At 35.7% G+C, this 13,884-nt stretch overlaps 1 protein-coding gene across 1 annotated transcript; it reads left to right on the forward strand.

Moving 5' to 3' along the window:
- Positions 1 to 104: 104 nt before the first annotated feature.
- Positions 105 to 4,291, forward strand: LOC141817523 (uncharacterized; the record flags this gene model as incomplete). The annotated part of the gene is made up of 2 exons (XM_074705165.1): positions 105 to 2,310; positions 3,041 to 4,291. Coding segments are annotated over 2 exons (3,457 nt in total), but the record flags the coding sequence as incomplete, so codon positions are not given.
- Positions 4,292 to 13,884: the final 9,593 nt, after the last annotated feature.

Genomic DNA, 13,884 nt, shown 5'->3' on the forward strand with positions numbered 1-13,884 from the left:
GAAAGTGAATCTGAAAAACCAGAGGAAGAGGAAAAACAGGAATCTAAGGCGGAGGAGTTTCAGACTATAGCAGTCCATGCAGAGCTTGATTATCCAATATTAAGAAAGTTTGCAAAACAACAAGAAGCCAGAAGTCAAGAGCAGCATTTATACTCCTCAACAAGTGCAGTAACATCTCCGTATACCCCAGCACGTGATGTTGCTATGGGACCCCCTGGTTATCCTCCTGCAGATCAAAGGCCAGCTAGACCTCAACCAATTTATGAACAGCAACCCCCAAAAACAAAGTTCAGGGGAGATAGTAATAATGAGATGTGGACTCTTCCATCAGCACAACAACAAGGAGGTGCTATGTTTGTAATCCCAGAACAAATAGGATTATTTCATGATGTGTTTTCCCGCTGGGAGTCCATTACCAAGAACCATGTTGCAAGTCAGGCTTTCACTGATGCCAGGGATAAAGCAGAATATATAGAAAATCTTCTTGGGGAAACTGAAAAATTAGTTTGGATACAATGGAGAATGAGTTATCCTCAGGAATATGAAGGCCTTATAAGTTCAAGTGATGGTAGAGATGGTACCCAGAATATACTATCTCAAATCAGAAGGGTATTCTCTTCAGAAGATCCAGCTCAAGGATCCACTTCTATTCAGAACAAAGCATATAAAGACCTGGAAAAGCTATCCTGTGACAACGTAAAAGATGTTGTTAAATATTTGAATGATTTCAAGAGGTTAGCATCAAAAACTGGCAGGTTATATGCAGGACCAGAATTATCAGAGAAACTTTGGCTTAAAATGCCAGATGATCTTGGAGACAGAATTAAAGCTGCTTATGATGAAAAATATTCTGGACTAACAGTGGGAGTTCTCCCTAGAATTATTTTTGCTTATGAATTTCTTGAACAGGAATGCAGGGATGCAGCTTATAAAAGAAATCTCAAGAATTTATCATTCTGTAGAACAATTCCTATTCCAGGATATTATAAAGGAAGGGAGTCAAGAACATATGGAGTTAGAAGATCAAAAACATATAAGGGCAAGCCACATGAAACACATGCAAGGATTGAGAAAAGAAAGCATCTCATCAGAAACAAGAAATGTAAGTGCTATTTATGTGGGCAGGAAGGACATTTTGCACGTGAATGCCCTAATGAAAGAAGAAATATTAAACGAGTTGCTATTTTTGAGCAACTTAACCTTCCAGAAGATTGTGAAATCTTGTCTGTTCAAGAAGGAGAAGATCAGAGTGATGCTATCTTTAGCATTTCGGAAGGTGAGGAAGACACTGGGGACTTGCAAAGGTCAGTTCAGACTCTTTTAATAGATGAATCAGCATTTATGCTTGGACAGATTGATGGAGGATATAGACCTCAGGTTAAGGTCACAGAGGAGCAGTTAAATTGCCAGCATGATTGGCATCATAATGAAGTAATAAGCCCTCCGCAATCCAGTACGTGCACCTGCTGTAAAAGAATGACTCTGCAAAGAGCAAGGATTCATTGTCCTAAGTGCCTTATTACATCATGCAACTTATGTGGGCCTTACTATTTCATGAAGCAGGTACCTGTGGAGCCTTCAGCACCAGCACCATTTATGCCTTATAAACTTCTTAAGGAGCAACAATATTATATTTCTTGGTGTGAAGGAGAAATTGAAAGACTTCAAAAGGAGGTAAAATTTTATAAATCTCAATATGAATCAGTCCTAACTAAGGATTTGGAAAAGGATTTTCAAGACTTAAATCCCGGAAAGGAGAAAGAAATTCTTGAAGAAGAAGAGGAGCTTACCAATGCAATACTTGGGGAGCAGGTTAGTAACCTAACTGGAGAAGGACCAAGGTTGATAAAGAATATGCTATATAATCTACTGGTAGAAATAGACATTCCAGGTACTCCAAAATTCTCACTCAAAGCTATTCTTGATACTGGAGCTACAACCTGTTGTGTGGATAGAAATTCAGTACCTGCATCAGCCTTGGAGAAAAATACATTTATTGTAAAATTCAGTGGTATTAATTCTCAGCAAACTGCTGACATGAAGCTGAAGCAAGGAAGAATGTTTGTAGGTGAGAATATATTCAGAATTCCATATACTTACAGCTTCCCGATGGTTTTAGGTGATGGTATTCAAATGATCATTGGCTGCAATTTCATTCGAGCTATGCATGGAGGAGTTCGAATTGAAGGAAATGTGGTAACTTTCTATAAGAATATTACCATTATTAATACTTTACCTGCTGTAACATCTGCTGCAGCTATAGAAGAATTGGACATGGATGAAGATGAATACATCCAGATTCAGGGTATGGTAAAGTGTTCTATTGGGCAACCTCAGGGAAATTTTAAGGTACATTTTGAACCACTTCTTAAAGAATTAAAAGAACAAGGTTATATTGGGGAAAATCCTCTGCAGCATTGGGCTAAGAATCAAATTGTTTGTCATCTTGATATTAAAAATCCTGATTTTACTATTGAGGATAGGCCTCTGAAGCATCTGACACCTTCTCAAAAGCAGTCTTTCACTAGACATGTTGAAGCTTTGCTAGAGTTAAAGGTCATAAGGCCGAGTAAGAGCAGACATAGAACTACTGCCATCATTGTTCAACTCAGGTACCACTATTGATCCCAAAACTGGAAAGGAAGTTAAAGGCAAGGAGAGAATGGTTTTCAACTACAAGCGCCTTAATGATCTAACTCATAAGGATCAATATAGCCTCCCTGGAATAAAGACAATTCTTCAAAAGGTTGGTAAAAGTCAAATTTACTCTAAGTTTGATCTTAAGAGTGGTTTTCATCAGGTTGCTATGCATCCTGATTCTATTGAATGGACGGCATTCTGGGTTCCTGATGGGCTTTATGAATGGCTGGTGATGCCTTTTGGCCTCAAAAATGCACCTGCAATATTCCAGCGCAAAATGGACAACTGCTTCAAAGGAACTAGTGAGTTTATAGCTGTTTATATTGATGATATTCTTGTTTTCTCCCAGAATGAGGAAGATCATGCTAAACATCTCAGAATAATGCTGGAAATTTGTAAGCAGCATGGCTTAGTTCTGAGCCCCACAAAGATGAAAATTGGTGTTCCTGAAATAGAATTCCTAGGGGCGGTACTAGGAAATAAGAAAATCAAGCTCCAGCCTCATATAATTTCAAAAATTGTGGATTTCCAAGAAAAGGAGTTACTGTCCAAGAAGGGTATGAGATCTTGGTTGGGATTATTAAATTATGCCCGAAATTATATTCCAAATCTGGGGAAGTTACTTGGGCCTCTGTATGCTAAAACCAGCCCAAATGGGGATAAAAGAATGAATACGCAAGATTGGAATCTTGTGAATCAGATCAAGAAGACTGTTAAGAAGCTACCAGCCCTGGAAATTCCACCTGAAGACTGCTATGTTATACTTGAAACAGATGGGTGTATGGATGGGTGGGGAGGTATTTGTAAGTGGAAGCCTTACAAGTTTGATCCTAAATCTGCAGAGAAAATATGTGCATATGCTAGTGGCAAGTTTAACCCCCCAAAATCCACTATTGATGCTGAAATTCATGCTGTGATGAATTCCCTGGAAGCATTGAAAATATATTTCCTGGACAAGGAGGAATTGGTAATCAGAACAGATTGCCAGGCTATTATTAGCTTCTTCCAGAAATCTCCAAATAATAAGCCATCAAGAGTCCGCTGGCTAGCTTTTACGGACTTCATTACTGGCATGGGAATTCCTATTCACTTTGAGCACATTGACGGAAAAGATAATCAGGTAGCTGACGCATTATCCCGTTTAATAACTTGTCTTGTTCCTACAGGATGGCCGGAAGCAGTAATGGACGACCTGGACCTAATAGCTCCAGCCCTGCAAGAATTACAACAAAGGCCCAGCCCAGAAGCTCATGGGCAGATGATCCGGAGTTTGCAAGCATTGACAGGCTGGATAACCGATATCTTCACCTCCTGCATTATCAACGTATGCGGGACCAGCAAGGAGTATCTCTTAATGAATATCTTGCAGAATACAAGGACATACAACAGCAGCTGTATGAATTGGAGCAGCAAGCAGCCGAACACGTCATTAAAGCCATGGAGCAATACCGAACATTGCACTTCCTTAAGCTCCAAGAATTCAGAAGCCGACGAAGCACCACAGGAAACAACTTTTACGATAATTGGTACCCAGTTGTCAAGCAGATCAATGATCAACTGGAAGCAGCCTCAAACCTTACCCGTGAAGCAACAATCAGAACCGCTACTTTCAAACTTCAGTGATAAGTGCGGACGTGGTGGACCACCCTAATAATACACTAGATTCTCTCCTTAGCAGAGAAGTATGGCATATAGCATGAGCTGTAAGATTCCTGAATGGATTGAGCCCCGGGGAGCCGTCCATTTAGGAAAGGTATTGTATTATTGGTGTGATAGTGGAGAGGCATCTGTAAAAGAGAGACTGATGGGAATGTCGATGGGGCCCAATGAGCACCCGATTCTTATCTCTCTCTATTAGTTCTCTCTATATAATGGTGTGTAATATATCGTTGCAAGGCACGCAGTGCATCACACTACAAGCCTTACTTCGATTAAGTTTGAGTCTTGTGAAGTTTCAAGTCTTTAAACTTTTTCTTTTATTTGTTTTAAATTTTGAGAATTAGTTTTCTTTTCTAAAAAAGTTTGTAAGTTTCCTACTACTACAATTTGAATCTTGTCTAATAATATTTTTAAGTTTACTAGAGTCTTGCATTATTTCTTCCGAAAAACGAAGAGACAGCAATAGAAGTTTTTTCAGTCATGGACTGAATGGAAGAACCAGTGGACAACATTGTTGTCTTCGAAGGAAAAGAATTGCACGTGTTTATTTACTGAGAAGAACTCTGCTCTTATACCATATAAAAAATTCTCTCTTATTTTATTAATGAACCTAGACACCCTTTTATAATTACAATGTGGGTTAATAAAGAAAGAATAAATAAAAAAAGAAAGATTATTCTATTGAAAATAAATTTTTCTCAATCAAATCACTCTAATTGATTATATCTTATTTTCATCCATGATTTGATTGACTTTCTACAATAAAATATTTTATTATTTCTTACAAATTTAATTCATCAGTAGTAGTACATTTTATAAGATTAGAAATTATATTATATTTATTTATTTATTATCTTAACAATCTATTTTCTCCATCTTAAAAAGTTTTTTCACTTATTAGTCTGTGGACAAATGAAGGAGGAAAAAAATTAACCATGCTTTAAGAGTTTTTTCCCCTCTCTATTTATATCGTGGACAGATAAAGAAGGGGAAAAATTATGAATTTTTTTCTCTCTGTTTATCCTCGTGAACGAGTGAAGGATGGAAAAAAAATTAACGGAGGAAAAGGAATTGAAATTTACTGCTAATAAAAAATAGTAATTGAGAAAAGAAGAATGAAAAAAAATCAGCTAGTCACAGCAGCCTACTATCATGAGGTCACGACCACGCCTGGCCTCCGTGACCTTGTAGAGGCTACTGGGTCACCACATGTCTCCGTGGCCTCCATGATGTTCAAATGATAATACTTTTGATCATATAAATAACTATATTTTATTTACATTGCAATAAGAAAATGTTTTTTTATAAACAAAGGTTCAATGGGTAAAATAATTAAATAGTGCAGGGTGTCAGCAAAGAAGTAGAAGCCAAAAGACCCTTTCGTTCAACAATCACAATACTTATCAACTCCTGACTCGCAGAGATGAAATTGGAATGTGAAAGATATATTCAGAGAATTCAAATGTTGACCCGTATCCAAGTGGTTAGATCATCATTGGTAATTTTAAAGTTGAGTGCTCAACAAAAAAGTTATTGATTAAGTAAAACAATGAACTAATTTGTTTGCAATCTGAACGCTCATTGATTTTCATAATTGGTGAAGATTTAAAAAATTTGAGTCTATATTTCACCAAAAGTTTATTCTCAATGCCCCTAACAAGGCCCCCTTTATCAAAATTGCCAAAACAAAACCCTTTTTTTATTTGAAGTTCCAAAAATATCCTAGAATATTTGCTGGAATATTCTTCTGGAGACTGGTCAGTCATAGCTTTGCCATCAGAATAACACAATTAATATCTCGACAGAGGGCTATAGGTAGGAATTGATAAAAGGAACCTTTCTACTACTTTTGCTCACATATATACATATATATGAATGTAGGGATTTGAATTCCCAACCTCTCTTGTGGCAAAAAATAAACTAACTATTAGACCAAAATTATTGATAGAAATAACTTTTGATATAATATTATTTTTAGACCACTAGAATATAAATGTATATAAAATCATATTTTGCCTAAAACATAGTTTTGTGCCATCAACCTTTCTAGTAATTTCTATTATATTGTGTAGGCATAATTGCACTTTGAAAGTGTAGATGATATTTTAGGCAAAATATGACTTTTTGTCATAAAAGTTTTTGATGAGTTTTCTTCTTTTTTTGTGTAGGCATAAGTACACCTCAATAATAGTAATTTTTATTATTTGATACTTTTTTACTCTTGAGAGTGAAAAATCATGTTTTGTGCTATGGAGGTATTTATTCTTTTTCATGTTTTTTTGTAAGTATCACTAAAGTTTTTAGATGAAGGGGAGCCTTGGCGCAACGGTAAGGTTGCTGCCGTGTGGCCTAAAGGTCACGGGTTCAAATCCTGGAAACAGCCTCTTGCCAAAGGCAGGGTAAGGCTGCGTACATTGGATTCCCTCCCCGGACCCCGTAAGGCGGGAGCCTCGTGCACCGAACTGCCCTTTTTTATCACTAAAGTTTTTAGATGGCATTTCTAACATTTGTATCCATTTTTCACATCGAAATAATATGAAATTATATTTGGATTGTTTTGATAAAAACATAATCTAGAGGATCTTCTTTCTTTCTTCCTTTTGACAAAACATGATTTTATATAACCTTGATGCTAAAGTTGTATGTAATGTTGGTAAAACGATATACTATTTGTTGGTGCAATTATACCTCAAGTGGTCAAGTTCAACTAAATGATGTTGGGGAGATTGTTAGTGCAATCATGCACTAGGTGATTTTGGTTTTTGTGCAAAAGGTTTAAGTTAGACTTATGTTATGTTTACTAATGAAGTTTACCAAGTGTGCAGGTACAAATTATGTGACAATGTACTGCAAGTCAATAGGTGTTAACAGATAAGAGGTCCAACGAGTGTGGATAGAGAGAGCTCGAATAGATGTTGGCAAAGAAGTGCAAAAAGATCTTGGTAGAGAAGTCCAAGAAGGTCAAGAAATCAAAAGACCTTAACAGATGATAAGTTCAAGAACATCAAGGGAAACTTGATTTTTGGCAATTAGAGAAACCTAAGTAGGTTATGAGTGATTGGATACCTGATGATTAGAAGTCATAATTGGTTAAGGTTGATCAAATAGCAACCAAAAGTGAGGCTTCTTGACAAAGGAAGATCAGAAGACAAAGCCTCTTGATATATATGGAAGACCCAAAGTTGAGGTCTCCTGGCAAATAAGGCCTCTTAGTAGACTAGGAGGCAAAGCTTCCTACTAGCTAATCTCTAAGTTAATTATGACTAGTGACTTGTACTTTTGTTTTGGTTAGACTTTTAATTAAGCGAAGACTTGATGATAATTTGGTTGTAGTCGATGATCCATTAGGGTGTTAAGTCAACTAAGGATTTCTGCTTGTAAACAAAAGGTCTCTATGGGGTGTTGTCGATTAAACATAGCTTTAGTCAACTGAATGTAGGATTTGTGAGACTATAGAAGGTTATAAATGCTCAACACTCTTATTGCTCTCTTTGTTGTTAGTGTGATTGTAATTTTACATGTTCTATGTTCATTGTAAGAAGAGATTTGTAAGAGGTTTCTTTGCCTTCAAGAAGAAGAAAAGACAATAGGATTTGAGGGATGACTCTACTTACTAGTTATAGACAATGGAGTAACAATTTGAGAGTTTGGAAACCATGTAAAATAGGCGTGTTAGCTGTGTTTATTTTTAGTGTTATATATTATGTTTCTATTGTAACTAACAATTAACGAAGTTCTATCTTGAGTTATGTAATTTCATATTACGATTATTTACCCCCTCTAATTGCTACGTTGATCCTATAATTGGTATCACCACTGATCGAGCCAAAGGCTAGAGAAGGAGAAGCTCAATACCATTCCACAATTGATATTTTCACACTATCAAAGGAGCATTTACATTGGTGGAGATGGCTATGGGAGTAGGATTTGATATCTTCACACTACTATCCTTTAATCGGACAAACTTCTCATATTGGATGTCAAGTATAGAGTATTTCGTAAAAATGGATTTCAAGAGTTGAATTGCCATAAAAAGGGTTTAAAAGCTCTAAAGGATAAGGAAGGGAGAAGTGGACTGAAGAGCAAATTTAAAGATTTGAGGCAAACAAGGTAACCATCTTTTAGTTGATATTTGCCTAATGAGATCTTGTAAAGGATTAATGAGTACAAAAATACAAAAGAATTGTAGGATAAGGTAGTTAAACCTCCACGAGATTCCCTCACCGACACAAAATCATATAAAATCCAAGGATAAAGGTTCACTTGTACCTGAACACGTAGAATCCTAGGAAAGTCTCTCTACATCTGAAGTTGAAAATAATAAAGCATCCACTTCACCTGAGCATATTGAGGATGAAAGACCTCAATACTAGAATAAATGGAAGAATCTACATCTACATTTGGAGTCGAAAGCAATAAACCCTCAACCTTATCTGATACTCTTGAGAAATAAAGGATCACAATTCCTTCTCAAGTCCCGCGGCCTCACCCGTGGAAGATATATCAAAATTTAAAAATAAAGATCATGCTATATGTTTTTTTGTAGGAGATAAAGACACTATAAGAGTAGATGTCCTTATATAAATAAGGAAAGGATCAAAGAAGGCATCCAAGGAAAGAATCAAAGAGAAACCCAAGGAAACCATTCCCTCGAGCTATATATCCAAAGATTATATCATATATTATACGTTATGTTTGGAACAAGAAGGCCATTACCATTTAAAGTGTCCATAAAAGAAAGAAACTAAGAAAGGAAGCTCAAGTTAAGGAAGGGATGATATTAGGAAGCCAAAGAGCAACTAATGACAAAAACAATTTGGATTATAAACCACCATCTAAGGTCAGCATAGCTTCTTTCGTAGGGTGTATTTCAGTTACAATATAAATTCATTTTAATCATTTAGGACTAGAAATGATAGAAAGGTATCAAGGGAGGTTATCCCTATTGAATACTTAATTAGGACCAATAAGCTTTGAATCCCAAATTGGACTAAGAATGATAGAAAAGTATGAAGGGAGGTTTTCCTTAGAGAATATCTAGTAAACTCTATTGGGACCAATAGGTTTTAGATCCCAAAGAATGTGATTGTATCATGTTAAATGGTTCACTGGTGTGTCAATGAATTTTATTAACGAATTTGGAAGAGTAGTTAACTCAATCTTGGTTGGCACATTAGGATGGATAGGTTCATGTATAAAGAAAAATGACTTATTAAATTTTATGTTTAAGATGCATGTTGAAACCTTTTAAAATTAGAACTCGATACATATATTAGGTTTCAAAAATAGTTAATTTTTTTGGCGTGCTAGTTTCATTAAATTGACATTTTGTTGGTTGACACAATATTTAAGTATTTGACTCATGTCTTTTATCCTTGCAACTTAATTGTTTAGACTTGCATGATCACATAGATAAGATGAAATCCCCATCTCATCTCATTTTAAACTTATGATTACTTTACATCTAGCTATATTGAGGCACATAGACATAAGTGAAATGATAGGATTTGAGCCAAATACATAAGTTTTAGTTAAGAATGTTTAATTATGATGCATTTATTTGAGCCAAATATTATTAATATGTAATTCCTGAAAATGACCCATCATGGGGAAGACTAAAGTACGATCCATGTATATATAGTTAACATGATCATGATCAGAGAGTCTTTTTAATATTTAAATGAAAATATTTTTGAAAATAGTGAATATATCTATTTGCTAGGAGTTTTCTTAAACACGTTTACTCAAAATACTTATACTTGGGTTCAAATTTTGTAGTTTTGAACAGTTTCTAATTTTGCGCCAATTTTTAAAATTTTTCATGGATAAATATATGTATAACAAGTATGTCAACAAAATTTCACATTTTCACAATAGAATTGTTAGTAAATTTTTAAATTTTAACTGCTAGACATCTTCAAGTGTCAAAACACGCTTGGTGCAAGATCCACCTTTTAAGGGGGGAGAAACATTTTTTAAAGGGAGAGACAACTTGAGGGTTAGGCAAATTCCAATTTAAATGATGTTTCTCATTGTACTTTTGGTATTAGGAACAAATAATATTTTAAGGGATCCATACATATTTTAAGAGAGCATAACATGTTTAAGGGGGGACCACTTCTTAAGGGGAAGAAAATTATTTTAGGGAGAAGCATCAAACAAAGGGAGTGAATAAGAGTTTCATTTAGGACACTTGATTTTACTCTAGGTGACTTAGAAAGGGGGAGTGATAACCCACCTTAAAGGGGATCAATTGCAATTGGTGAAAATAATTGGTATCAAGCAAATTCTAATATGAATTTTATTTTTCATCTACATTTGGTATTAAAAAAATGGAGATATAAGTTAAAACCGTTTATGACTGTGAAAAGGGAGACAAATTTAAGTTTGAATTTTGTCTATGTTTTAACATTTGTATCACAATTGGTGTTTGTCATTTACATATTTTTCGTTAACATTTGATATGTATATTTGGTATCCTACCTTGATATAGTTTGCACGATCAATTGTTTAGTACTTATGGTTTGTTGTTTTTAATGTGTGAAAGGGGGAGAAAATGAATGGTTTAAATTAGAACTTTTATTTACCTCATATGACATAGAAAATGAACTTTGATTAGCCTCTTAAAGGGATTGTCAAGCATCAAAAAGAGGAAAGAAAAAAGAGGAAAGAGGAGATTATTGGTGCAATCATGCCTCAAGTGATCGAGTTTGACCAATTGGTCGAGTTCAACTAAGTGATTTTGATATTTTTGGGTAAAGAGTTCAAATTAGACATATCTTGTGCTTATAAAATTTATCAAGTGTATAAGTGCAAGTTATTTGATAAGATACTGTAAATGCAGTGAATGAAAGCAGCCCAAGTAATAGAAAGGTGACAAGATACTTAGATACTTGGTAATCAGAGAATTCAAATGGTCGTTGGCAGTGAAGTCCAACACGAGTTGGTAAAGGAGAAGTCCAAGAAGACATTAACAAAGAAGAAGTTCAAGTAGATCAAGAATGACTAGATGTTTGGCAGTTGGTGAAAGTATGTCAAGGGTGATCGAGTACTTGGTTGTTGGAAGTCATGGTAGGTTAAGATTGATTGGATACTAGTGGATGAGGAAATCCGAAAGCGAGATTTGATAAAGGAAAACCCGGAGGGTAGGCTTCTCGACCATAGTTTGGTTGTAATCGATGATTTGGTATGGAAGTTGAAATCGTATGATTGGGGTGTTGAGATGACTAGAGAGTTAGACTTAGGATATTCTACTAGTAAAAGAGAAGATTTCTATTTGGAGTGTAGACTTAATGGAACTTCAGTTGAATGATGGTAGGTAAAGTTGACTGAAAGCTTCCCTTGTGAAAATGGTTGCTCTATTGGAAATCAACTAGGGCAGTTGATTGAAGGTAATTCAATCGATTGGGTGATTGAATTGCGAACAAATATTGAAAAAGATATTTTACACATGACCACTAACCACACTCAAAACAACTCAACCAACACATACCTCGGTTTGACCAAACTACAACTCTTCCTCTAATTCAAACCCAATATTGAGGTCTACATTAGCCATACATCAACAAAACCACACAAATGTTTATTCCCCCATATGTGGGGTGTAGAGAGTATGAGAGACAAATTTTATTCCCTGCCTTGCTTTACCTACTTAAATTTAATTTACAATATTTATTCTATAGCTATTTATATATTTTGTATTATATTATATTTTATTGCCTCGCCTTAAACCCGAGGTGGGGATGGGGATGGAGAAGAATTTTTTTCCCTTCCTACCTACCTTGACAAGCTTCGCTTCCTACCTAGGTGATGAGAATTGAAAAAATAGCCCTATCCTATTGTCATCCCTAAGCTAGAGGGATATCTAACTCTTCATCTCTAGCATAAAGAAAGAAACTATTCAATTCTACTAATACTAGGTTGCCTCACATGGAGACCATAGTGAAAGGAGCTTTGAAGTGTATGGATTCTTAGCTTGAGTTCATGGAAAAAATTTATAGAGAGAATGGTCTTAATGGAGAAAAAGAAAGGAGCATTAGCCGACTTGCACAAAAAGTATGGATCATACAAGGAGGACAAGCTTGAGGTAGGATGGATGATGTGTCGCTTATAGGGAAGAGCTACAAATGGTGGCCAAAGTCCTTATTAACCTAAACTCCTTTTACCTTGGATATTTAAAAAAGAATTGACTTCAAAGAAATTTTTGGTGGATGATACCTATGTTAGGGGCACTTATCACATTGAACATGTGGACACCTTTGAACATGTGGATGCCTTTACCTCCAATTTGCCTTTATACGGTGTAATAGATGTCATCATGTGTAGTGTGTTCAGTACAACCTTAAGTCAAGTCACTCATAAGTCGATTAGTCATCATTTTATTTGATTTGTAGTCGACTGACTATAGTCATCAGTTAATTGGACAACTGATCAATGTACCAATTGACTGCCTAATCGATTAACACAAATTGTACCTAAATAGAAGCATACTATTCGTTGTTGTTTATTGCCAAGTCGACTGATCAAGGCATCATTCGACTCATCAATGTATTAGTCAATTGTCCAATCAACTAACATCAATAGTCATTTTTTTGTTTTTGTTTGATGCCTAGTTGATTGAATAATTGACTCTTGCACTAATCAACTAAAAACCTTCTATTTTCTACTTTCAGTGGACTACACTGCTCCTTTGACTTTAGCCACTTCTAAGGTCAAGTCCACTCCTAAGTCTAGTCTTAATTGTCCCATGTTACAAGTGCACTTAACTCTCCTCGCGAGAGCTTATTGTTGTGCTTGTGAGACTTCGTCGTGCCAAGAAGCTTCTTTGCTTCCGGGTTTTCCATTTAGCATCGACTTTCCATGAATTGTCAGGATTTTATACTGCTAAGAATCCGGTCCTCCTCGACCCTCCCTAAACTTTCTTTCTTAGCATCTAGCCTCCTTGACCTGTTGAGACTTCATACCCAAAGAATCTAGTTTTTTATGTTCGTGGACTTGTCTAACATCTGATCTCCTTGACCTGCTAAAACTTCATCTTGTCAAGAATTTGGTCTACAACCTTCCTGAGCTTCCTTGCCTAACATCCAATCTTCTTAATCTATTGGGGCTCTCCTTAATCTACTAAGACTATATCTGGTTCTTGTCGACTTACTTTATTTCTACCATTGCACCTGAAACACATTTGAAGTTCCCTACAGTCGCATACTTGACATACACGTGATATCACAAATACCATCTAACTTAAACTTAGTTCAAACATCAAAACCACATGCAATGTTGCATGCTTAAGGGCATGATTGCACCAACATTTAAGTTGGTTGTCCTAATGATGAACCGTAGATTTACACTTCAACCCTCTTCCTTCTCACACTCCTTGTACAAGAATCCATTAAAGGACTATGCTTGAATGTGAAGCTTACAACATGATGTTGGTCAGTGCTAACAAGCCTAGGTCAAAGAAGGCAAAGGAACCAAGGAGGTTCACAAGAGAGACACACTAGGTCAAGATTGTAGTCACTTATTAGAACATAGGGGATCCCTTCAAGTGAAATCTTATAGAATTACTCATACAAATTAAGAAGAAAA

The sequence above is a fragment of the Curcuma longa genome, unplaced genomic scaffold, assembly GCF_044706935.1.
Source record: "Curcuma longa cultivar G26 ecotype Majalengka, Jawa Barat unplaced genomic scaffold, ITB_CL_G26_1.1 contig_20789, whole genome shotgun sequence".
In the NCBI taxonomy this organism is placed as follows: Eukaryota; Viridiplantae; Streptophyta; class Magnoliopsida; order Zingiberales; family Zingiberaceae; genus Curcuma; species Curcuma longa.